We start from the raw sequence: 24538 nt of genomic DNA on the forward strand, positions 1-24538 counted from the left end.
TAATCATTATCCAGCGAAAAGAACTGCTCGTTCACTCCAGCTATGCGCAGGTACATAATTGACTATTCGAGCGACGAGGTTCCGGAATACTCGCCGCTACCCCGACGTAGCATCTCCAGACACCGTCGACGTCCACAATTCGTACATGAAAGTGAACGTGAACGTGAGAAGCGCCCTCATATACTAGATGACGGTTCAGCATTAAGTCGTTATCCAGTGCGTGACGAGGCACCGCTGGTTGTGAGACGCGACGAAACGGGGAGGGTTCTCCATCGAGGCTCTGTGGTCGAGCGATCGCATCTTGTCCCGGTCGAGAATGACATCAATCAAAAATCACCAGTGCCTAGCCCTCTAAATACCAACGACAGTACCAAGGCTCGTCGTGGCTCTCCGCTAGCGACTAAGGCACCTACTGCATTGGCGCAAGATGTACAGAACGTGCTGAGCCCCTCGTCGACACGGGATACTACAGTCCACTTTCAGATGGATGTCCAGGAGGATGTGGAAAGCCAGCTCGAGGAATTCTCGCGTCTGAAACGACTCGGACACTTTGCTGCGGCTGAGCAGTATTTCCAAAATTATCTCGCCCACTTCCTTCCTTTGCGCCCTGTCGTGAACGAATACGCTGAGATGCTGCTCGAACAAGGAGCATATCGCCGTGCCCTCGAGTTCCTTTCAAGAGATCTCTTTGATGATGACCGTGAGACAGAGGGAATACTGCTCGAGTCGATGAAAATGGTGGCAACCATGCATGTGTATGGTCTAGGACGGGCAGACGCGATCCAAGCTATCCGCTGGGCCCAGAACCTCGATAACGTTCCCCTCGTCGCGGAATTCTCCAACGTGGCCCAGAGAGTGCGGGTTCCTTCTTCAATTCCAATCCATTCCACTCGAAAGATCTGCTAATCGGACACTAGATTCAAATCATCCACCGTGCCCTAGAGATCATGGCATACGCCAGCGAGGAATCTGACCTTGTGGCGGAGAGTGATATAACTGAGGTCTACTTTGACTGGCATATTTTATATGTGGATATCCTTGCCAACCAAGCGATCTGGGATCTCAGGGACATCATCTTTGCGGTCGCGTCGGTTGTAGGGCCACACTTACCGGGCATACTTCTCACTCGTTCTGACGATGCACACGATGTGCCGAACCAACTGCTCAACGACTGGGGCGGAGACACATACGAAGAGTCTACTTATCTGGCTCTGCTGGACATATTTGTTGTGATGACCGGGTTCCCAAGGTCCAAGATGGGAAACATCCGGGAGAGTCAGGATGCCAACTTAGCCAGGCAGTATCTTCAGCATGCCCGCAGCTTCGCAAACGCTATTCGAATGCATAGTCCTGACTTAATCCGATCGCGTCCTTACCTCCGTTGGATTCTGGCTGAGGAGGAATTCGCACGGCAATCACCTGAGGCGAAGCAGCGGTTTTTCTCCGTGGATGAGAAGTATTTTAGCCGGTTTCCTGGTGCGGTGGTGTGGAGGAGTTCGATGCCCATCTATATCCCCGAGGGAATAGAGAATCCCGGGTGGCCAGAGGCAAAACAGCCAGCTATGCCGAGTGACTTGTTACAGACCGCTCTCAAAACATCTCAGGAGCTGGAAGACTACCAAACTGAAGTCCTATGTCTCCAAGAGCTGATTTGTCGATCTCCTGAGCCGCTCGGCGTCTTCGCCCAGCTGGAGCACTTGCAGAAGGAGGTCCAGAGGGACCTCACTGGCCATCAGCGAACTTGTCTTTCAAAGTATCTCCTAGCTTCTAACGATCAGTCGCGCCGAGAGTTACTAGAGAAGGGAATAAAACCATTAAATGAGTATGCCGCCTTGTACTCAAGCCGACACTGTCCTCTTCTGATTTGGTGTCAACTGCAAATTAAGAATGCCCTGCATCGTTCTTTGGGACATGACGACTATATCATCCCGCCACTGGAGGACGATGAGTTGCTTAACGACCTTCCTTTCGACGTAGATACTCAAGTATCCTCATTCGGGCATCCGAATTTGGCTCGAGCGACCCACAAACGCGAGTGGATATCTGCAGGGCGTAGGCATCGAGCCATACCGCGTCGGCGAGAGAGGAGTGTCTCTCCGGTTGTGGTTGAAGTACCAATGAAGGAAAGAACCGATTCTAGAAGAAGACGCGATTCTTCTCATTACATCGACGACATTGATGAAAGAATTGTATCGCAAATGGAATTTGTACCAAACAAGAACGCCACACAGGGGTCAACATCAGTCAAATTCCCAGAGGAAACCCGCGATCATAGACCTCCCCGGCGTAAACAAGGTAACGGCGCTGTCCATTTTATAACAGACCACAACGGCGAGATCGTACCTGAGGAAGAGAGAAATGACTCGGACAGCAACTGGCGTGTTATCAAGAAGAAAAAGGATAAGAAAGAGAAGCCGGAGCAGGAGGATAATAAGCCTGCCAGTCCAGAATCAGATGCAGAGTCTCCAGAACCTCGAAAACTAAGAAGTATGTTCAGCTTGTCAATATCTACGTCGTGGGTTATGCTAATTCCCTGGGTCTTTATCAGGAGTCGATTCCGCGACAGTTGAGGATGCGCAGGAGAGTGGAGATGAAGCTCCAGCTGCTGTAAGAGTAGTGGATGAAGTTGATTGAGGGAAATGAAGGAATTCAAGGATGAACGTAGAGGCAGGGCTTTCCATATCGGTCAACGTTGGGGGTTTGAAGGGCAAGAGCTTTCAAATGTTATGGATATTGATTGGCGTTCAAGGGAGTTCAAGAGCGTCGTCCGATTCAGGCATCCGTTCCGCATTGCGTCATTCAATTGCATCCTTCCAAGATGCCCCACTAGAAGCGGGTTCAGATCGAAGCATAACTCCATGCCTTCACAATTGAACGATCAATGATATATACTACCTGTAGAAGCTTAACTAGTTAGTTACTGCCTTGAGAGCCTCACGTCAGAACAGGTGATATTAAATGCCTGTATCATTTTAATGGAAAAACCGGGGCAGATATACCATCGTTCCAGATCATATGGTACCCTAAAACGACCGAAAAGAGAGGAGGGGAGTATGATGGAGAGCAGCTCAAAGAAAGGTCGCGAAACATTACACCAGAAACTGGAAAAACTCAACTTATATCAACATATGTCAACTGGCAAAGCCATGCGACTAATCCGATTAGGACTACGTGCCGAGGAAATCAACAGCGTCAAATAGCGCCTAGATAAACCCCTATTTCGGATTACAAAGGTGCCCTTTTTGATTTCTTTATTCTTCGTTCTTTCTGAAGGATTTGGATTCAATATTAACAAGAGTTAGATTTTGCCATATTGGAGCAATAAACAATGTGAGGCTATTAGACATCATAATCTATTCAGTATTAACAGCCACACCAAAAGATCAGAGGTCTCTTAGGTTGTCAATCTATGTCATATATATTAAATGATTCCCGTTTCGTAGCAAGATAATTCACTCTTAACTTCTTATTTACTTATTTATTTTTTTGGAGTGAACTTGCTATCGCTATACTTAAAGACATTCGTAGGTGTTTCCCGAGAAAGCAGTCTCCCTCTCAAAGCAAGGACATGGTTGTGAGTCAATCCGAATAAATCCCCTGTCCCACTGTACAAATGTAATTCAAGCTAGCCTCGAACGTTTCTCTGTACTACCAATCCGTGGTCTTTTGTTCCTAGCCTTTCCAGCAGAGGGATGTGTAACCATGTAACCACCCGTGATGCCATCTCCATATAAAAGCTATTTAAATTTTCAACGGTTAATTATTTTGAAAAAAAAAAAAAAAAACCTAAGAGATCGTTTCCTCTAGCCATGGTTATGTATACTGGTGACGTGTTTCAAGTCATCAACATAGTCATCAACCATAGCAAAATGTGTCAGAAAAGTCATGTAAATGACAATCAACACATGTATTGCCGCATTTCTTCCTCGTCTCTACTACAAGCCAAATCGCGAACTTTGCGTTTGGATTTATGTTATCGGCCAAGCAAACACGCTAATACAGCTACCTCTTCTATATCATATTACTACATACCAGTACTATCCACCATGGGCCCTCGCAAGATCCGCTCTAAAAAGTCAGAGGAAATGCTCAAGAACATGAGCAGCGCCAGAAACAGACTCTCAATGATCCCTGAAGATGATACAGTCACCAAGCCTGGCACCAAAAACAAAGATGATAAAACTCAGTTCGAGGATGTTGCGGCGAGTCTGAACGTGCTGGTAGGGAACCCACACCTTCCACAGATGGAGGAGAGACCGTCGTCTCGCAGGGGCCACCACGTACGTCGTGAGAGACCGAAGGGGGTGATTCTTGAGTTAAATCCGCAAGTCGAATAATCGCGCGAGGAGAAGCCCCTTCCTCCTATACCTGGGAAGTCCTCTCTACCGGGGAAGTCTTCTGTATCTGGGAAGTCCTCTCTGCCTGTGAAGTCCTCTCTGCCTGGTGAATCTCTTCAACAAGAAAGCTCGGTCGCTTCAGATGCAGTACGACCATGGCCACAGGCATTCGGTGGGACACCCCGAGGTCAATCTCAACCACCCCCGACGCCATCTGCGGGGACACCTCGAGGTCGATTTGACTTCCGCCCGGTGCCATTCCTCAACAAAGGCCAAGTTACCTACAACGGCCAGACGCAATTTAATACAAACATATCGATAACCATCATCTGGAACGACGAAAAGATCTGGGGCCAGTTTACCATTGACAATGGGTACGGCTTTGGCTACATCAGAGCCGGCATGAAGTCGGGGTGGAAACTTGCCAAGGATGGTGAGACAGTAACTTTTCATTGGCGTGGTCTCGGAAACGGCGAAAAAGTGCCACCGGGAGACATGACGAAATCAAAATTCAAATTACTTAAGGAATGTGAAGAGATTTCGGGTGTAATGGGTCCTATGGACAAACACGGACGCATGAACTGGGCGCTGAGTAAAGATGGAAATACATATCTTGAAGCTAAGAAGTTCAAGTTCTCGGGGGTTCGACAAGCCAAAAGCGAAATCGATGAAGAGGGCGCATGGAAAGGTTGGGACATATTCTAATAACCTATTTCATGGTCTATCCTACTTGACAAGCAATGGGGATTCGGCGATGCAAAGGGGGGGCGAGGTTGTGGTCCTGTACTATAGATTTGACTCGAGATTTCATAAATGACAAGTATTGGAAACTTACTCGTGTTGCATCTAGCAAGCCGTTGGAAAGACCACGTCTATTAACTGTGACACATAAATGTGAGTCATGTTGCTGGAGGTCAGATGGATTGGGATTCGTTAGCCCTAGCCCTAGCCCTTATTCCGACTCTGACATTCAATGACGTTAGCTTGAATAATTCGCCTTGAATAATTCGCAATGCGAAGACAAGATTGTTGCAGTTAAATTAACATAAAACAAAAGTAAAGCCCCATAAATACGAGTTACGCTAACCCGATCTTGTCCCCGCCTCCATCTCTTTGTTGTCGTCACGAGTCGCCATCTCCACAACCCTTCAAACTTGAGATCTACGCCTATGTCAAATTCGTCATGATCACCACTGAAACGAAAGGAGACCTTTTCGACGCGCCCGACGGTGCCGTCCTTATACGTATGTCCCCCCGTAGTCTTACGCTGTGATCAAACTAACAAGCACAGATGCCTGCAACTGCCTTGGGTCTTGGGGTGGTGGCATTGCGCGTGCTTTTCGAGCCAATGTCTGCATTTATCATCTTCGATTTATAGGAGCGTGTTCATGCTGACAAACTGTCACAGTACCCCGCCGCGTACAAGGTGTATAACAATCACTGCAAAACCCTTAGCGAGAACACCGCGAAGCACACCATTATCGACTCAAAAACTAACCAGCCACGAGCTCTAACTTTACCTTTGGGTACAACTCTAATAATCCCTCCCCAAGAAGAGGATGTTGCCAAATCCGGCAAAAGCCACTGGATTGTCTGTTTGTTTACGTCTCGTGCGTTTGGCCGCTCCGTTAGTCCACCCAATGTGATTCTTGAGAACTCGGTGCATGCTATACGTGATATGAGGCGGCAGATTGAAGAATTGCACCAGGCGGGAGAAGGCATTGCAAGCGGTGGGAAAGTCTACTCGTGCCGATTCAACTCGGGCCTGTTTCACGTGAAATGGGAAGACTCAAAGGCGGTCCTGGAAAGGGAAATGGGCGGGATGGCGGCAGTTCAGGAGATTGTTGTTGTCAGGCCAGAAGGTGAAGAATAATTTATGTTTTTATGACATTTGGCTGGAGCTTGGGGCTATACATGAATTACATGTACGTCCGGTATGCATTGATCTGTTTTGAATTTCTATACTACTATCACCGAAATCAAGAGCTCCCACGAAACCACCTAATCCACGCATCCACAGATAGTCAATCAGCCTTTCCACCCTTGGGCGGATATTGCTTCCCATCGACCTCTACCTGCGGCAAGCAGCTGCAGCGATCATCCTGAGGGATCTGGTCGAGCACCGCGGGGATATGTTTCCCGCACCCCCACCATGTAGCCTTGCCTATTGCAAATTTAGTAGAAAGTTCAACTAATGTCTTTTTTTCTAAAAGAGGCGCTGGTACATACCGCAGGTAGAACAAGTTGCTTTCATGCACATTTTGACGGGAGGAATGATGAGAAATCGAGGGTCAGAGAATCAGCCGAGTAAGTGATTGGCCACTAGTAAGTGAAGTATTGACAGATTCCAGTATTGGTATTTTTCTGTGTCGGGAGGTGCAAGAGAGAAAAATAAGAATATCAGTAACCCGCCATTAAATACGTCAAGATCCCGTGACTCTCGCCACAGACACCGAGATCGCCGAGCAAGACCGATCCCCGACGATATTTATTTGAAAAGCCCGAATTCTGAGAAAAGAAAATCAAAAAGAGTCGGCTTCGGTGTCCAAGATTCTTCACGTTGGTAAGAGACAACATTGAATAGTTCAATGTTAGAGAGAGGAATCTATATCGCCTCAATCTCCGTTAGCTTCAAGTGTATGATTTACCCGAAGATGACTACAAATTGCGAATATAATATGTTTAATTGCTCGGTTTCCATTGTTTTGCACTAAAAGTTGCATAATTTCCGCTACCAGAATCCTGCCCAGATATATCGATCATCCCAGCTTCTCTCGACCTTTTTTCAAATTAAATTTCGAACGGAGAGAGAAATGAAAAAAAGATGATTGACACATAACATACCTTTGGGTCAACTCCTGAATATTCTCATCCGCGTGTACCCTCCTCACATGCATCGCTAGAAGGTCGATTCGATTCCATATTTTGCCTGGCCTAGGACACTTTTCCGACATGCATCTATAACCCGTAGTCATAGTCGCATGTTGTGCCTTGTGTCTATTTAAATCGCCTTGCCGGGAATATCGCCGCGAACAGCCTTTCTCCGGACAAATAAACTCTGCTGAACTCTCCTCTTTATATTTCCTATTATCGTGTATCGAACTTTTGTGACGGGCCAGGTCTTTGGGATATAAAAACCCCTTTTCGCATGATGGACAAGGATGAGGCTTCTGCGAGTCTTTGAGGTGGGTTTTTTTATGTTTTCTGATTTAGAGTCAGTATAAACCTGCAAATAAATCGGGATCAAGAATGCAAGAGGTACTCTAAATCTCTTTTCGTCAAAAATCTTTTAACACAGTTATCATGATCACAGGGTATGTGCCCTGACGATCGACGTTCCGAGGAATTCGGAAGACTATCATCAAATAAACCCATTGGATGTCTATTTGCTGGTGTTTCTGATTTGTATGAAAGTAGATTCTCGTAGCCAGTGCTTATCTATCCCGCATCAGCTATGGCCCATACTTAATTGCTCGGGAGAATTAATATTGTACCTGCGAATATGGCGAGTTATTCAGCTGAGTCGTAAAGTTATTCTCAAACTGACCTCCGAAACCTTCTAAATCTTGGTTGGAACCGTCGATTGTCCATATGGATGATGAACTTTCTCGGTCTAGAAGAGGATCGCTGAGGATTTGATTCCCACTGTAACCAAGATCCTTGGGCCAATAATCCGTTTGATCCAGACCGATACTGTGATAATCTGGGACAAAGCTAAACTGAGAATCGAGATCCAGGATTTGTCCACTAGATGGTTGAGGTTGTAAACCTGTCGTTATAGTCCTAGCGTTCGTGTATCCACCAGGTGCGTATGAACCGTCGTAGGATGGAGGTTCATAACTCAAATTCGAACTATAATTGTATGGCAGTATTTCTGGGACGGTATCTACAAAAAAATGTTGTCCAAATCCCATCAAATCCAGATCCGGTGCAGGCCACATGGTCTGCTCATATCCCGACAACGAGTCGTCGGGTATGGCCGAAAAGAGGTCTCTGGTATTGTATAATGCGGAGTAAGGAGGATACTGCGGCTGGGCAGCTTGTTCGGGCACGAACTAGGAATATCATGGTTAGCATTCGGCTTATGACACTGCGGCTCGCTAGGAAATCGCCATGGTTCACGGATGTCTAGGAAAGCCGCCTTACCTCTCCATGGCTGGGGCGACCGCCGTTAGATCTGGTGTGCTTTTGTGACCGCCCATTATCTGAATCCATCCATGAACACTTCACTTCGTTCTCCAATAGCCTTTGATTTGTCGATTACTAAAAGGAGGGGGTGGGTGTTTATTGTATAAGAAAAGGCTGATCTAAACGTCGATTCATTCGTGATCGAGTTTCACTATTCAACGTACCAGCTAATGGAGCCACGACAAAGGTTACATAATCTACTAATAAAAACCTTTCTGGCTTCCTGCATCATGGCAGTGCTGTCAGCCAATTATTGATGGTCACATACATCCTTGGCGAAGGCGCTACTAGGTGCAGGATCTCAAGCCAATCATACTACCCATATCCCACCTCTAGCAGACGATAGGCTTCGGGTTGAATTATCCTGGGTGTCTTCTATGGAATAGGCCCAAAATTAACGTTACGAAACAATCATATGACTCAGAATAGCAAGATTGATTGTACCATACCGGTAATTTGGAAAAATTCCCGTAAATACATCTCTGTTTGCGCTGCCATGTACACCGCCGATTAATTAAAGCTTCTAATTGTGCTACCACTCTCTACAAAAAGCACAGCCATATCATTACCTTCCCCATTTGCCCGTGTCGGTCTGCCGTTTTCATTCAAAATACTATCAATTTCTAGTCAATCTCTGATGCCCGAAGGAAACTCCCGTATTATCACCTACCATGACTATACCAGGTCATGAGGCAGGCGGTGCTTTGGATAACGGAACCCTTTCCGTGCTCAGCTTCATATTCCAATAAATGAGGCTATCAACAAGATAGGAACACTGGACAAACGATGGGGCAGGAGCAAGAGGCACTAGTATCAGTTCTCGCCACACGGCCATTTGAGGTCTCAGTGTCTTCCGAGCACTGCCAGTGAGAGTGAGGATGGGCCAGTCGGTATTAAAATCCGTTTCAATGAAACAGTTTCCCACCAGTTTTCCCATTACCAGCTGTCCCGGCTAGCTACGTCTTTGCTTTCCACGAGTTTCGAGAATCTCTACCTCTCGGTTTCATCAATCACAACACATAAGGTATTAATTTGAAGGACTCGTTTAATTTATATCGAGAATCAGGTGTAAATCTGTAATTAGCACTAGGAATTTAGAGATAGATGGCTAGTCCTGAACGCTCATTGAGCCCCATTTGAACTCCTCAAGGCCGAGCCAAACCTAATTGTGATGCCTGAATAGCCTTTGTCTTTTTAATTCCCTAATGTATTGTCCAGAAATAATGAAAATAACGTCACAGGGCACTGTATTCTTACCAAGACAAGCTTTCTGGCGTTGTATTGGCTGAATTATTAGCGTCATTACTGTCTTTTGTGTAAGAGTCTCGGTCTGATACCGTCTGGCTTGTGACGAACGTATCAGTGAAACCGGTGACTGGCGCTTATTGGGTCTCCCCTCTGACAATGCCTATACCCTTTTCTCCATCCGCGGGATTTGATCCTCACTCCCAGCACCTAAATGACTCTACAGCTTAGAAGGCCAATCTAACAAAACATTTCCCTCCCAACCACCACTACGAAATTTTTTTATCCATATTCCAGTCCTCAGATCTGGCTCACCACTGCCACTCAGAGGCTACCTCGAGGACGAGATATTGTTCTAAGTTAGTGAACCGAAGAAATCTATCGTTGGGCACCCTTCTAACTGTCGTGACGAAATAGTATCTAAAGTCAACTTCAGCCGCGACAACACCAAACGAGTGGCAGGGTCTTGAGAAGGTCGATTAAGTCCAAGAGACTTACTTGCGACCTGCCTCAAGACTTCGTTAAAGCATCTCTGACTTGAAATTCTCGACGTGCTTGATACACCCACACCCGCACCCGCACCCTCACACTCTCACACACCCTCTCTATCTCTCTCCCTCTCTCTCACACACAAAGCTTCAACGAGTCTTTTCGTGTGTCTTTACCACCCAACTAGAAATATTCCTCGATCATCTTCCTAGTACTCGAAATCGGTAAGCATGGTTGACGAAGTGGACGAAAACTCGTCATGCCATAGCAAGGCGCGAGCGTGTAACGACTGCGTGGGCATCCAGACAGAGATGCTTGTTCGCAAGGCCTATGAGAAGTCCTCCAATCTTCCGGACAGTCGGCGTAAAGTGATCCGAAGCATGCTTGCTTTGGCGGAGAAGGAACGTGTTTTGCGTTCGTCAATGGTTCACCTGGTGGCCCATTTTCTCGCCGAGTATACCAAGTCGTATCGGGATGATAGCATCGAAGAATGGGACCGTTTTGAAAAGTCGGATCAGTGTCGTGCTATGGGTGAGTCGACTTTCCTTCTCTTTCTCCCCATTCCCCCCATGGTCCTTGGATATGTATGGTAATGTCGTTCTGGTTGTCAACAAGAAATAAATCTTCAGAAGTCTGAACAACCAAAGGCAAGCCAGGCTAACACCGAGGCTAGTGAAAAAGCACTTCTCCCCGAGCCATACCATCCCAGATGAGCCATCCAAGAAACAAGGGGGTGTGATTCCTCGAGGCATAACACGAGTGATGACATCTCTCTCGGGAGTCGGGTAAGTTACCTTTAGTCAAGAGAACATACTTGAAACCACTCATGCTCTCAGCTAACCTACATATAAGATTTCCTTCCAGGTCATGGGCCAACAATAAGGACGACCCGAGTCCCTCCAAGAAGTCATCCGGGGAGAAGGCGAATACCTTTTCCGGATATTATTCTTCCTCATCTAAGCCTCGGATATAAAGCTTTATCCATAATGATAACAATTCTCGGCTCGGTATGATCTCATCGTCCCCATACAGTAAACATGATATTCCGCGACAAGTCGACACATTTTGATGCAACCAAGTTTCGAAATCAAATCGTGAATGATTCTTGTAGGTTATCAAGAAGTTCTCGGCTGAGGAAAAGGATAAAAGCGAGGCATAAACGTCGTGTAGCGGCACACCGGGGGGGTTTCCGCCGGGGGAGGCAGTAGTTATACTATTGCTGGTTGCATGGGTCGGAGTATCTAGGCCGCAGGACTGAGAGTTCTTTTGGGCGGCCTTGTTTTTTCTTTTTTAATAATATAAAATTCCTTTTGAGCGCATTGCCTGGTAATACTGCGAATTTGTGTAGTATTAAAGCAAGGATAGGGTCTCCATCGTGCATAGTACTACCCGAAAGGGTAATGTGCACGGCGTGCCGCCCATCGTCAAGTCATCCAACAGCCTTGCGACACAGTCACCCACGCCGCAGATGGATGGATCGAGCTGAGCCTTGGTTCCACCTCTTGGTAACTTCAATAATGATCTCTTAGCCTATCACCGCTTAAATGTATAAGCTCCGATGGGTAACTTGGTTAATAACGCAAATGCTGTGAGCGTGCCACATCTGACATATGCTAAGTAGCCCGCCTGTTAATGACTAGTCATCGACTATTCATCTTTGAAGAAAGCCTTGCCACCAATTTGCGCTGGGCGTGACTTTAGTATCAGTCAGCCACCTTGGCTGAAACCAAATGGCTCTCTACCACGCCTCCCTTGAAAAGCCTTCCCGCGAGGCTCCGTGGGCATCGAAATATCGGGTTCCGAAGGTGAACTGTGAACAGCACCGGTTAGATTAAAATATGCAGGTATGCTGTCCGCGAAATTCGCGTCATTGGCCAATAGATACTATTACAGATATGACACAGCGTCAATTGATTATGTGGGGGGTCTGCCTAACTCGGATCATCGCATTTTAGTGAGGCATTACTTAGGCATATATCTAATAGGATGGGACCCCATGTCGATATCATAAGAATAGAGTATTTCTTGATGTATCTACGGGTAATTGATCCCAAGGAAGGAAATTCATCAATGATTAGGAACACAAAGGGTATAAGATCTAGTAGAAAAAGCGTGTACAACAAATCTCGGCATGCATCCCAGCTACCCATCACGCGTAACATTTCAAACCTGGCCTACTACGCCTCTTGCAGAGAAGATACGAGTTTTTAGCCATTCCCGTGGGGAACCAGGAGGCCTAGCCAAGAGGAAGGTTGCAGCCGTGATGGGGATAGCCACAACAAAATAAATCCAGAAATGCCTTCCACCGGGGCCTGTATCCGTATTCATACTGAATAGGCTGCTTGTGAAACTTAGTGGAATAAACACAAAGGCCAGATACGTCAGACGACTGATGTTTGCAGCTTCAGCAAGGGATCGGCGAGTATCCGAGATTTGCACTAGAGACATGACAACCGGTAACATGCTTTCCAGTCTCTCCGAATATTGATCCAGGCTGGCTGTAAGATACCCAAAGTCTTCAACCAGGCATCTGGGGTTCAAGGAATCGGCTTGCAGCATGGTATTTGATTCACCTGCTACGTGGCCTACATGAGAGTCGACAAATCTTCTGATTGCGCCGATCTTCTGCTGTGACGAAAGATTGCGCCGCTTCCAGCGCTGTAGGCTATTGAGATCAGTGTTCAGCCTGTCGAGATCTTGGGCAATGGTTTTCTGGCCTTCGATGCTGTATTCGTAGCGTTTGATGTGGTAGTTCATAACTGCCAATACGTTCATCCACTCTGCGGCAATAATCTTCAGAGGATGGAAGCACAAGGATAACAGTGTAGGATTTGCAGGGTCAAAATCCGCGGGCCATTCCCGGCTCCAATAGTATGCCAAATCCTCAAGCATCCCTAGACGAGAAGGGGGCTCCCATGCATCTGCTGAGGCTGTGAATGCTTCGGGAGGATCGAGAAAATCTTCATAACCCGATAAAAACAGATTGGTACGTAAATTAAATCTGGTCCAACGGTCCTTGGCTGTCTTATCGCGACTTTCAAGAGATAGAAGGCCGTTTGGAATGGAACTATCCACAAGTAGTAAACCTAGATTGTCAAGTAAGCAATTTATTCTATAGCGATTTCAAGAGGCCATACTCACAGAGCCAATGTCCCCCATGCTCCTCCTGTGTAAAGAGGTGGGTCGATAGAGCATGTTGGGCAAGACCGATAGATGTACCATGTGTTGGCGGTAATACAGCAAGCTTTCTGTTAATGTTCATCGCACGTACGATGTGTAGCTGTCGTAAATAATCGCATCGTTCCGGTAGCTCCACGGTCCGATGATAGTGGGTATTAAAATAACGCTGATGCCGATTTCTCGATGGAAGAGCTGCCAGGTTTGGAGTCTGCATGCTTATTTCCCGGTATGGTGTGTATACATGTGAAGCAAGGAAAAATGGGTCAATAGCAAGGCTGGAGCCTAGAAACTCCATCACCTCGCGAGAGATGTCCTCCACGATCAATATCCGGCCCTTCAGGTTTGTTGGCTGCTCGACAGAGGATATGGCCAGTTTGATCTCATCGGCAGGCACAAAGCGATTTTGGGAACTCGTAGATCCATCTTCATTTTCAACAAAATCAATACTAGCGACTCGACAGGCGTGTTCCGTTTTCTTGGATTCTGATAGGAACCGCTCTAAACTGGAGAGGCAGGGATTTTTCCGACGTTGGGCGGCAACATGGGCCGGGTACCACTCCGGTTCCTTGTTCATTCTCTGAATAACTTTTTTTTGACCTCAAAATAATTATCTATTTTCGGACGGTGAAAATATTGCAGAGGTGATGATCTATATATATAAGCGCTGAAGATTGTTTCACAGTAACGAGTGGTTCTGAGATCGCAAGGCTATAGGCCGGACTAGGCTGCTGCCGCCCAGCCTGACACAACTAGAAGGGTTAGCTGCAGATCGAGGCTATGGAGGTTGAGCACCAAAATCGCCTGTCATCCAATTGTTTTTGAAAAGGCTGATTTTAGTTTTGTTTTCTGCCTTGTCACAGAGTATTGTAGTTCAAGGCTTCGTAATAATAAAAGCTATTAAGGGACCCGGGGTCCCTCTACAATTGTTTTCTCGGATTAAATTCTTCAGCCGCTGTTGGAACTTTACAAGGCCTTATATTTTATTTTACTCAATTTTATTCACACAAGACTTCGAGTTATTTTCTCGATATCGAACCCAAACCTTTTTCCAACATGGGTAGTTTCCAGCCCCAAAGCGTAGTGGAAGAATTCCTGGAATCATGGAGAGAAACATACGATCACTATCTTAAACGAGCCAAGGATACCGAAAAAATATGCCGAGATACTCTGAAGAACCATGCCATTCAGTGCAATGTGAGCTCTCGGGCTAAGGGCCTGGATAGCCTTAGTGCAAAGCTATATGCGAGACAAAAAGAGAAGAACTTTGTCTACCAAAGCCGAGAAGAAATTATCGAAGACATCACCGATCTTTCCGGAGTTCGCATTGCACTGTATTGGCCAAATGACCAAGAAAAGGTGGACAAACTCCTCAAGGATACCGTGCATATTGAGAAGATCAAGGATGTTTCCGACAGAGTACAGAACAAGGATCAAACCGAGGATCAACAGCGGAAGCGAAGATTTGAGTGGTATTCTGCAACACATTATATCGTGTCTGTGGATCCTGGTAATCAGAAACGTGGTCCCAAAACAAAAGTGGTGGAAATTCAAGTGGTCTCTGTACTAAGGAACGCACTGGCTGAAGTGGAGCACAACCTGGTATACAAGCCACAATCAGGGCCAGTTTCACGGGAGGAACACAACATCATCGATGCCCTGAGTGGTGTTGTCCATATGGCGGAATGTTTTCTCGCACAATTATGGGACAGTCAAGTCGAAAAGAGCAGAGCTACTACGGGACCATTTGGTAACATTTATGAGTTAGGGCTGTGCTTGTCTGGGCTTGTAGAAGAAAACTATGGACAGAAAGTTGCAGACTTGGGCTCTCTGAAGCCGCTGATGCACTTGTTGGCAAAGAATTCTCTCGACACCCCTTCAGAGTTGGAAAGACTGTTGGTCCAGACAAGGAGCCGCCGCGATGAATTCGAGAAAGCCTATGAAGGCATGCAACCCAGCATGTCTGTTAGCATAATCGATCATATTCTTATTGAGAAGGCCAGCGAGGGTGAACCTCACCCCAAAGACAAGCTTCAAATGATCTACAGCACTTTCATCTGGCTCGATGAACTGTTTGCTCCAGCTACCGTATGGCAGGAGAAGCTGCTTTCGCAACGCTGTATACATGATGCTCACGACTACCTTCCCTGGCTCGGTCACGTTCGAACACAAGATTTGCTTGAAGAGAAAATCGAATTCACAGATGACGAGACCACAAAGCTCAATCTTATCTGGGATTGGCTTGATTCTCATCCTGAGCGATCAGTTCAACTCGCGTTTCGGCTATGCAAACGGGGCATTGTCCGTGATGTCAAAACAGAATATTATCTCTTCGACAGGGCTTTCCAAATCGTGGGAGATCTTCTTTCCCACACGGCCTAAAAGCTTCAGGAGAAATTAGAAGTGAGCTTTTTTTCTGACCACAGGGAGTTTTGTCTCTAGTCGAACCTGTTACACGTGTCATGTGTTTGTTTTGCATGAGGGCTACGTCATTTTTGGAGGCGCATGTGTTCTCTTGTTTCAAATTTTTGTTGAAGGATATCTTAAATTGATTACGCATTTCGGTAGTACAATCGTCTGAGAGTTTTCTTCGTTTGATCAATTGATAGGCTGAACTTAATTCCATATAAAATCTAATATGTATCATAGGAGAGACCCAGGATCACTAGTTTCCAGATTAGCGCGGCCCACCGCTCTATTTTTGAGCCATTCACAAAACACATAGCTTTAATATGACAATCAGATACCAATCTTTGCTGAATCCGTCATTAGATGGCCTAGCGGCATTCTTCAGGCCTTCTTGCGCCCTAATTCTTGTAAGCTACTCGAAGTAAATTATGGAACATGGACTTCAAACCCACATAAACCCACTCCCCTCTCCCTTTACGAGAGGTAGCGTGCACAGCGGGCAATGCCAAGCTGCGATACCAGAAACTCATTGACAAACTGGCACTTAGGATCCTGGCGTTGCTGAATAGCCAAGAATTCGGGTAGTTTGGGGAATTTTTCTTGTGTGTAGGTAGCATTTGCAGGGCTCATCTTGTTCCAGTGGGGCCGAACATTGTAGGTTTCACCGAACTGAGGGAGGAATTCAAAAGCCAGCTCCTGATTCTGCCAAAGGGTGGTAAAATTGTCGTACTCTTGGATCCAATCAATTTCGATGATAGCGAAAACACCACTGAGTTTGGGGTCAAGATTATACGTGTTGACAGGGGACATGTATGTATCATCACCCTTGAGGGTCCGGTGTTGGATGACCATCTGTTGGTTGTAAGGTGCCTTCATTCGGGGTGTCTGAGATTGTTGGAAAAGGGTATAGTTGGTGGCCGCTTCTGCGTAGTACTCAATTGGGAGAAAGTGCTCGATCTCGGCATAAAACTCTCGGTTGCAGACGCCTTGGGGGGGACAAGATACAGAGTCGATCACTTCATCGTAGCAGATGTACTCCTTCTTGCAGTCGCCACAGCCGTTGGCGCAGTAGTTGAGAGTGCAGTTACTGGCTCCCGCATAGTCGGTCGGCTCCCAGTAAGAGAGGAAATAAGTAGCCTCGAGGTCCCAGTCCTGGGTTTCTGCATTCCAGTCGAAGTGAGGACCCCAAACAGTCATGCGGTCATGCTCCTTGTACAGTTCGGCAATCTGGCTGTACATCTTGCTGTAGTCGGAGGTGGCATTCAAGACCTTGGTAGTCTTCTTCACGCGGTAGGTAGGTATGACCTTAATAGTCATCTCAGTGATGAGACCGAGAGCACCAAGGCTGATACGAAAAGCTTTCAATTCTTCCGCGTTATTTTTCTCGTTGATAACTCGTAGGTTACCTTGCGAATCCAACACACGGAGCCCAATAATTTGGCTGGCGATATTACCCATGCTAGACCCGGATCCGTGAGTCCCGGTGGATGCAGCACCAACGAAGTTCTGAACGCGCTCAACACCAAGGCTGTTAAAGGACAGGTCGTTGGCCTTCAATTCTTCGGCAAGGTCATTGACATCCCAACCAGCACCGAATGTCACAGTCATATTATTCTTATGAATATGGAGTTCCTTCAAGTTGGTGAGAGAAACGATGTAGGATTGTTTCTTAGTAAGAGTTTGGTCAACACACTGGGTAAGATTACCGAACCCATGCCCATTTCCAACGACCTTGATGTGGGAGCCTTCAACAAACTGCTCATGGAGGAACTTTGCGACGGCTTCCTCATCATCAGGAGCAATATAAGCGTCAGACTCGCAAGTGACCTCGTACTGCCAGTTGAACCAGCGGTAGGCAGTGCCAAAGACTGCGTGTGCCAGCACTAGGAGGATAGCCAGACTAGGGCGAACCATTTCGGAAGACGCTAGTAGACGTCCAAAGTCAGGCAAAAAAATAGAGTAATTTAATGAATCTGATAACCAACTGTGATTTTGCTGTGCAGTAAATAAGTTCTAAGGGGCGATTATTAACCCGCACTAGATTTAATTTGGAAAAGAAGAAAGAAAAAGCTTGATGTTCGATTAGGAGAAATGAGAACAACCTAAGATATATAAATCGTAGAACAAAATTAATCACCGTTGAAACTTTGAGGAATAAATAGCATTAGCTAATGGATCCAGTTTCTACCTGATCTACACTCTCCTATGATCGTTTCTAGTATGAGCGTTTTCCCGGCCGGCAATTGTCCGTCCATGTTGATCAGCACCTCAGGGAAACAATTGACCTTCCCTACTCGGGCTATTAGACCTATGTGAGACCAAATTCCGATTAATTAAGATATTATAAACTCTATGCCGAGTTCCGTTACTATTATATTGTGAAGATTGGCTCGATACCCACTAGTAGGTATTGGGCGTGTCCTGTTTCGGTTACCATGTCGAGCCCCACTCGTGATTTGACGTTTTCTAGACGCCGACTTTCAGACTTTTGGTTCCAGATGCTATGCACATCTTAGTCGTTGCTGTTACTTAATTCGACCAACATGGCCTGGCAACAACACTATATCTGTGACACGGCAAAAGTATAGGCAACACAGAAGATGCCATTGCCCTAGATTACTATGTTGTTACTCATACGCACATAGTATTGCACTTTGTCCAGTGTCGATCACAAACGGCAAAATAAAAGCACCAGTGCCCATGTGTATTAGACCCACAGAGTACTAGCGCGAAGTATAGTGTACCGCGAGAGCCAAACGGAAAAAGAAGTAGAAACACACATGAGAATCTCTAACAATAATATTGAAAAACGGGGAATAAAATAAAAACCTCCTACTCCACCTAAGTTGAAGGCTACTGCCAGGGGCTCCGGCTTTTCCCCCTGTAGCGTGATATTGAGGAGGCAAGTGATCAACGCCGGAAATTTGACGAAAAACTACTAGTATAAAACTTTGAAATTTTCAAATCACCGAAAGCTTAGACCCAAAAGCCCCGCAATAACTCTTAAGATCGGCGCCAGGCACATCTTAATCCTCACCGGTACCCGACTCTGTTTCGGTCTGATCAGATAAGATTTTTTTTTTCATCTTATCTGATGATGCCACACACGGGAAAACCCACTCTCTGTATCCTACTTTATACAGATCTACAGACTTAGACTTCTCTAGACCGAACAAGGGTATCAAATATTGGATCTAGAAAAGTCAAATATCAAAATAAGCTTTTTAGAGATTGGGTCTTAAAGGGAAGGCAAACCCGATGTAGCACCATTAGGTTTCAGCAAGAAACACCGCAGCTTCGAACCTAAGGACGGATGTAGATCGTACTTAACCGTTCGTCATACAACGGTCTACAGAAACCACATCTGCAACGGCATCGGAAGCGCAAACCCTGAACTAGATGGCCATTTACTGTAAATATGATGAAGGGCATAAGAAAAGATATTTTCTATGGGGTGAGCAAAATATACACCGATTTAAATTTCAGTAAGAAACGTTTGGGTGGGTTTCATTAGCTGCATGTGCGCAGAGGTTGAGTTTCGACTTCATTTTTCAACATGAGAATCATTTTCCGTATATCAACTCATGTTCGGAGTCCATGAACGCCAAAGCAGTCATCCACTTACCTCCGGTATCGGGATACTGGCCGCAATTGTTCATTCGGTAAGCCGGCCACGGCTTCCAGGATCATCCGATTCTGTGAGCCAGCGGGCTCGCATGTGGACATGTCTTCCGAGACAATCGGGCCGAAATTTGAGAAGTTAAGCTCCTTAGTGTCTAAAGCTATAGCGCATGTGGTGAATGGGAAACGATGGATCAAGCCATTCTTAGTGTCGATACTCTACCGTCATCAAAAGTGATATCTGTCCGTATGTTTCAAGGTGCAATTGAGACGGTTAGAGGTCGGTGCGTAACAAAATTATTGTTATCTGATCACTCAATTCCCGCATCTAGAGCCGAATATCCCTCACCATGGTTCAGACTAGTTACTTAGCTGTTATTAATATTGATTATTACTCTCAATATGTTATCCACCTCTATGTATACGTGAGACCCTCAGAAACGAAGGCTCTTCGGCCTCTTCCCAAGCGAGGTTACCAAGGCCTATCAGTTCACATTGTTCTACTATAGATGATATGTTGACGATCTTGGTCTTTCTATAGCTAGTTAAAGCATGCGGCTTTTTCCTGGTTCTACCCAAGCAATCTTGTTCGCTTTCATTCCGAATTACGCCTTCCGGTATCGCTACTCATGCCTTAGTCACACCTGAATAGTGTCTTCTACAACTAGATATTTTTCTAATTTAAATGCCATCCAAGCTTACTAGCCCTAGTCAAAGCGGCATACTACAAAAAGTAGTAGTGCAAATAAAGAGGGGCGCGATATGATGATATAGCTACTGTAAACTATACCAAGTATGTAATAAACCTAGGCTGAACGAGAACTTTTGATGTGGACCGCTGTATTTGAATGTTAATTATTATTATTTTTTGGCAATGCTGATCATCCACGGACCTCCTATTGCCAAAATATGGATCCAATTGATACTACCTAAAGCCGTGATGCCACATCTTTCTCTCTATGTCCCTATTCCAGGTACCCATAAACTATAGACCATACAAATAACGTGCATATGCTCCGCACAGTACTGTATATGATTTTTTGCTCGTCTCTACCTCTCTTGTCAATGTTGTATCATCAACATGAGGGCTACTATCTTAAAATTATTGCTTTCTCTCTCCGCGGCTATAACTCAAGCCTATACCCACTCTTACGAAAGAGTAGATATCCAGTCTCATTTGATATTTGATCCCAAAGAAACTGCTGGCAAGGAATATGACTACATTATCGCCGGCGGTGGCTTGACCGGGTTGACTGTAGCCGCCAAGCTCACGGAGAACTCGAACATCACGGTTTTAGTCATCGAGAAGGGCTTCTACGAGTCCAATGATGGCTCAATAGTTGAAAATCCCAATACTTATGGTGACATATTTGGGACTTCAGTCGATCAACAGTATCTCACTGTTAAGATGGCAATCAACAACCGAACCCTAGCTATCAAGTCGGGCAAAGGCCTTGGTGGATCAACCTTGATCAACGGTGCCTCCTGGACTCGCCCAGATAAGGTTCAGCTTGACTCATGGGAGAGGGTTTTTGGAATGGAGGGGTGGAATTGGGACAACCTAGTCGGATATATGAATAAGGGTGAGCGTGCTCGTGAGCCGAATGCTGCGCAGATCGAGGCAGGATATGCCTTTAACGCGTCCTGTCACGGGTTGAATGGAACTGTTCCTGCCGGTCCGCGTGATAACGGTGAAATATATTCTCCTGTTATGCGTGCCCTTATGAACACTACATCAGCGCTTGGTATCCCTACCCAACAAGACTTCTTCTGTGGTCACCCGCGTGGTGTGTCCATGATTTATAACGATATCTATGAGAATCAGACACGCGCTGACGCCGCTCGTAGCTGGCTACTTCCAAACTACAAGCGTAGTAACCTGCAATTTCTCACAGGACAGATGGTTGGAAAGGTCCTTTTTGATGAATCCAGTCTTACAGCCATAGGGGTTAACTTTGGAACTAACAAGGCTGCCAACTTTGACGTCTATGCCAGACATGAGATTCTTTTAGCAGCTGGGTCTGCTATATCTCCTCTTATTTTGGAGTACTCAGGAATTGGCATGCAGTCTGTTCTGGAAAGCGCTGGTATCCAGCAGCGTCTTGAGCTTCCTGTTGGTATGAATATGCAGGATCAGACTGTCACTAAAGTTCGCTCCCGCTCTAGGTCACCAGGACAAGGACAAGCTGTGTACTATGCCAACTTTACTGAGACTTTTGGTGATTATGCTACTCGCGCCAGAGAGCTTCTAAATACAAAACTTGAGCAGTGGACTGAGGAGACAGTTGCCCGTGGCGGGTTTCATAACACGTCGGCCTTGATGGTACAGTACGAGAACTACCGTGACTGGCTTCTCAATGAAGATGTTGCTTTTGCTGAATTCTTCCTGGATGCCAATGGTAGCATCGACTTTGATATCTGGGATCTGATTCCCTTCACTCGTGGCTCTACCCATGTTCTGAGCAGCGATCCCTACCTTCTGCAGTACGCCAATGATCCTAAGTTCCTTCTGAACGAGCTTGATCTCCTTGGTCAAGCAGCTGCCTCCAAGCTTGCTCGAAAACTTTCCACTGCAGGAGTGATGGGAGATCATTTTGATGGGGAAACCATTCCGGGCCAAAATTTGGAGCAAGACGCCACACTCGACCAGTGGGTTGTTTACATTCAGCAGAATTTCCGCTCCAACTGGCATGCTATTGGAACCTGCTCTATGATGAAGAAAGAACTTGGTGGTGTTGTGGATGCCGCCGCCAAAGTATATGGGGTCCAGGGTCTCCGTGTTATCGATGGCTCTATTGCTCCCACTCAGGTGTCTGCCCATGTCATGGTTATCTTCTATGGGATGGCCCTGAAGATTGCTAATGCTATCTTGGCAGATTATTCCTCGTGATCAGTGCCAGATTGACGCACTCCGTTAGGAATGGGAAGCTTCCTGTATTCGTTTCTGTTGTAGGAGGTTAGCTGCAATTCGATTCTAATGTTGAAACTACACCAAGTTATTCTAGTGCTAGAATATGTATTTTCTCGTTTAATGTATCTAATTTTCACCCTGGGCATCTCACCACGAAATGCAATGGAGACTCATTGGATTCATTTGTATCATATCTACCTCCAACTAGTCTATCGTTTGGAATTATCATTATTTAGGTATTAAGTCGTCTGCAATAAGGAATACCTAATCTTAGCACAAACCTCCCCTAAATTTAGGTTGGCAGATTCACTCTATTTTCTGGGGCGTTAAGTTATCTTTAATAACCTCCGCTAGTCCTAGCCTAAGGAAGACTGTCAAAGTGGATGGGTTTTATTATCAGTAATGATATCGACGCACGCAACTAAACGACCAGCCAGGATGGAGCAGAAAATGCTAATGGGCAACTTTTACCAACACCTCGCGTTTTCGGTTTTATTTGATACGGTTGTCTGTTTATCTTACCCTGTGTAAATAGTTTGGCTTCGGCTTTCTTCCGATTTTTGTCAGCAGCCTTAGGTAATAATTTAACTGTAAAATTCAATGACCATCGCACGTAATCTCTCAGTCACTCATACCTCGGACAATGGCCGATAGAAATTCGACGAATTGTGTCAACGCCAATTTAGCCTGTTAGCACACATGGAATTGCTGAAGGTGGGTATCTATCTGCCAAAGCCCCGCGTGGGGGTTGCGCGGGATCGGTGGGATGGCCACAATATTATTATTGGTAAGATATTGACACTCCTATTGCACCGCCAAAGACAGCGCCTACGTGGGGGGAAAGCAGCTGATTATGTTTCTTGTGGAGCATTGATCCATTACTTATCTTTGTCAGCTGCGACCATTTCCTCGGACTTTCTCCCTGCTTCGCTACGTTCTCCGTTTGTAACCTTCTCTTAAATTACTTCGTTGGTCTGTTCTTTTTCTATCAATAACCACACTTTCTCTTGAAGACACAAGATCTAAAACAAACAAAAAAAGAAAATCTTGCAATCATGGCTCCAAAACCTCTCACAGGCGGCGTTTATGCCCCAACAGTGGCTTTCTTCCAGCCCAACGAAGAGATCGACGTGGCTACTGTTGAGAAACATGCCGTCTACCTAGCACAAGCCGGAATTTCTGGCATTGTCGTTCAAGGAAGCAACGGTGAAGCCGTCCATCTTGACCGCGAAGAACGAAAACTCGTTACCAGCACCACTCGCAAGGCTCTCGACGCCAGCGGATTCGACAAGGTGCCCGTGATTGTCGGCACTGGCGTACAGTCGACGCGTGAGACTATCTTATTGTCCAAGGATGCAGCCGAGGCCGGTGCCGACTACGTGATCGCTCTGCCACCTTCGTACTACAAGGGACAGGACACTGTGCAATCGCGACGAACTTTCTTCACGGACGTGGCCGATGCTTCCCCCCTCCCCGTGCTGATTTACAACTTCCCCGGTGCTGCCAACGGCGTTGATCTTACCTCAGACGACATCATTGCCCTGGCGCAACACCCCAACATTGTCGGTGTCAAACTGACGTGCGCCAACACGGGCAAGCTCGCCCGCATTGCAGATGCTGTTCCACAGGGCTTCCTCACCCTTGGAGGCTCCTCAGACTTCACCCTTCAGACTCTGGTTGCTGGTGGCCAGGGAGTCATTGCTGGGCTTGCAAACGTCATTCCCCGCGCCTGCGTTGAGGTCTACAAGCTGTACACAGCCGGCCAGGTCGCCGAGGCCCAGAAACTGCAGGCAATCGTCGCCCGGGCTGACTGGGTCACCATCCAGGGCGGATTCCCCGCGGTCAAGGCAGCTCTCCAGGGATTCAATGGATACGGTGGGGTGCCTCGCCGGCCCACCCCCGCGGCCGATGTTGCAGCCACCACGGCAGCATTTAAGGAGGGCTGGGCATTGGAGACGTCGTTAACAAAGAAGTAATATTTCATGTAAATGAGTTAGTTTTACTGAATGTCTGTCATGATTCAGAGATATCCAATAAACAGTTCCCTGATTTTCCTATTTCCGTTCTCTGTAAACTCTTCGGCCAGCCCGGTCTTCTATCCGAGCTCTGTTCAAGTGTACATAGATTGCATTGCCCCGCCCCACTACTACCCCATGAAAAT

General features: G+C 46.3%; 10 protein-coding genes across 10 annotated transcripts; 7 read left to right on the forward strand and 3 right to left on the reverse strand.

Annotated features, from left to right (window-relative positions):
• Window positions 1–42: 42 nt before the first annotated feature.
• On the forward strand, window positions 43–2634 carry TRUGW13939_02214 (uncharacterized protein; the record flags this gene model as incomplete). Its single annotated transcript, XM_035485408.1, has 3 exons — window positions 43–855; window positions 918–2487; window positions 2549–2634. 3 exons carry the CDS (start codon window positions 43–45, stop codon window positions 2632–2634), a joined length of 2469 nt encoding a protein of 822 aa, XP_035341301.1.
• Window positions 2635–4046: 1412 nt separating this feature from the next.
• TRUGW13939_02215 (uncharacterized protein) lies at window positions 4047–5042 on the forward strand (the record flags this gene model as incomplete). Its single annotated transcript, XM_035485409.1, has 2 exons — window positions 4047–4280; window positions 4413–5042. 2 exons carry the CDS (start codon window positions 4047–4049, stop codon window positions 5040–5042), a joined length of 864 nt encoding a protein of 287 aa, XP_035341302.1.
• A 478-nt stretch (window positions 5043–5520) lies between these two features.
• Window positions 5521–6210, forward strand: TRUGW13939_02216 (uncharacterized protein; the record flags this gene model as incomplete). Its single annotated transcript, XM_035485410.1, has 3 exons — window positions 5521–5581; window positions 5629–5687; window positions 5746–6210. 3 exons carry the CDS (start codon window positions 5521–5523, stop codon window positions 6208–6210), a joined length of 585 nt encoding a protein of 194 aa, XP_035341303.1.
• Window positions 6211–7819: 1609 nt separating this feature from the next.
• On the reverse strand, window positions 7820–8552 carry TRUGW13939_02217 (uncharacterized protein; the record flags this gene model as incomplete). The annotated part of the gene is made up of 2 exons (XM_035485411.1): window positions 7820–8392; window positions 8484–8552. The coding sequence occupies 2 exons, from the start codon at window positions 8550–8552 to the stop codon at window positions 7820–7822; spliced, it is 642 nt and encodes a 213-aa protein (XP_035341304.1).
• Window positions 8553–10489: 1937 nt separating this feature from the next.
• Window positions 10490–11232, forward strand: TRUGW13939_02218 (uncharacterized protein; the record flags this gene model as incomplete). Its single annotated transcript, XM_035485412.1, has 3 exons — window positions 10490–10790; window positions 10933–11044; window positions 11112–11232. The coding sequence occupies 3 exons, from the start codon at window positions 10490–10492 to the stop codon at window positions 11230–11232; spliced, it is 534 nt and encodes a 177-aa protein (XP_035341305.1).
• A 1190-nt stretch (window positions 11233–12422) lies between these two features.
• TRUGW13939_02219 (uncharacterized protein) lies at window positions 12423–14013 on the reverse strand (the record flags this gene model as incomplete). The annotated part of the gene is made up of 2 exons (XM_035485413.1): window positions 12423–13345; window positions 13401–14013. 2 exons carry the CDS (start codon window positions 14011–14013, stop codon window positions 12423–12425), a joined length of 1536 nt encoding a protein of 511 aa, XP_035341306.1.
• A 479-nt stretch (window positions 14014–14492) lies between these two features.
• Window positions 14493–15818, forward strand: TRUGW13939_02220 (uncharacterized protein; the record flags this gene model as incomplete). Its single annotated transcript, XM_035485414.1, has 1 exon — window positions 14493–15818. One exon carries the CDS (start codon window positions 14493–14495, stop codon window positions 15816–15818), a length of 1326 nt encoding a protein of 441 aa, XP_035341307.1.
• Window positions 15819–16319: 501 nt separating this feature from the next.
• TRUGW13939_02221 (uncharacterized protein) lies at window positions 16320–17759 on the reverse strand (the record flags this gene model as incomplete). The annotated part of the gene is made up of 1 exon (XM_035485415.1): window positions 16320–17759. The coding sequence occupies one exon, from the start codon at window positions 17757–17759 to the stop codon at window positions 16320–16322; it is 1440 nt and encodes a 479-aa protein (XP_035341308.1).
• A 2788-nt stretch (window positions 17760–20547) lies between these two features.
• TRUGW13939_02222 (uncharacterized protein) lies at window positions 20548–22356 on the forward strand (the record flags this gene model as incomplete). The annotated part of the gene is made up of 1 exon (XM_035485416.1): window positions 20548–22356. The coding sequence occupies one exon, from the start codon at window positions 20548–20550 to the stop codon at window positions 22354–22356; it is 1809 nt and encodes a 602-aa protein (XP_035341309.1).
• Window positions 22357–23432: 1076 nt separating this feature from the next.
• On the forward strand, window positions 23433–24353 carry TRUGW13939_02223 (uncharacterized protein; the record flags this gene model as incomplete). The annotated part of the gene is made up of 1 exon (XM_035485417.1): window positions 23433–24353. One exon carries the CDS (start codon window positions 23433–23435, stop codon window positions 24351–24353), a length of 921 nt encoding a protein of 306 aa, XP_035341310.1.
• Window positions 24354–24538: the final 185 nt, after the last annotated feature.

Source organism: Talaromyces rugulosus, chromosome I (assembly GCF_013368755.1).
Source record: "Talaromyces rugulosus chromosome I, complete sequence".
Taxonomy (NCBI): domain Eukaryota; kingdom Fungi; phylum Ascomycota; class Eurotiomycetes; order Eurotiales; family Trichocomaceae; genus Talaromyces; species Talaromyces rugulosus.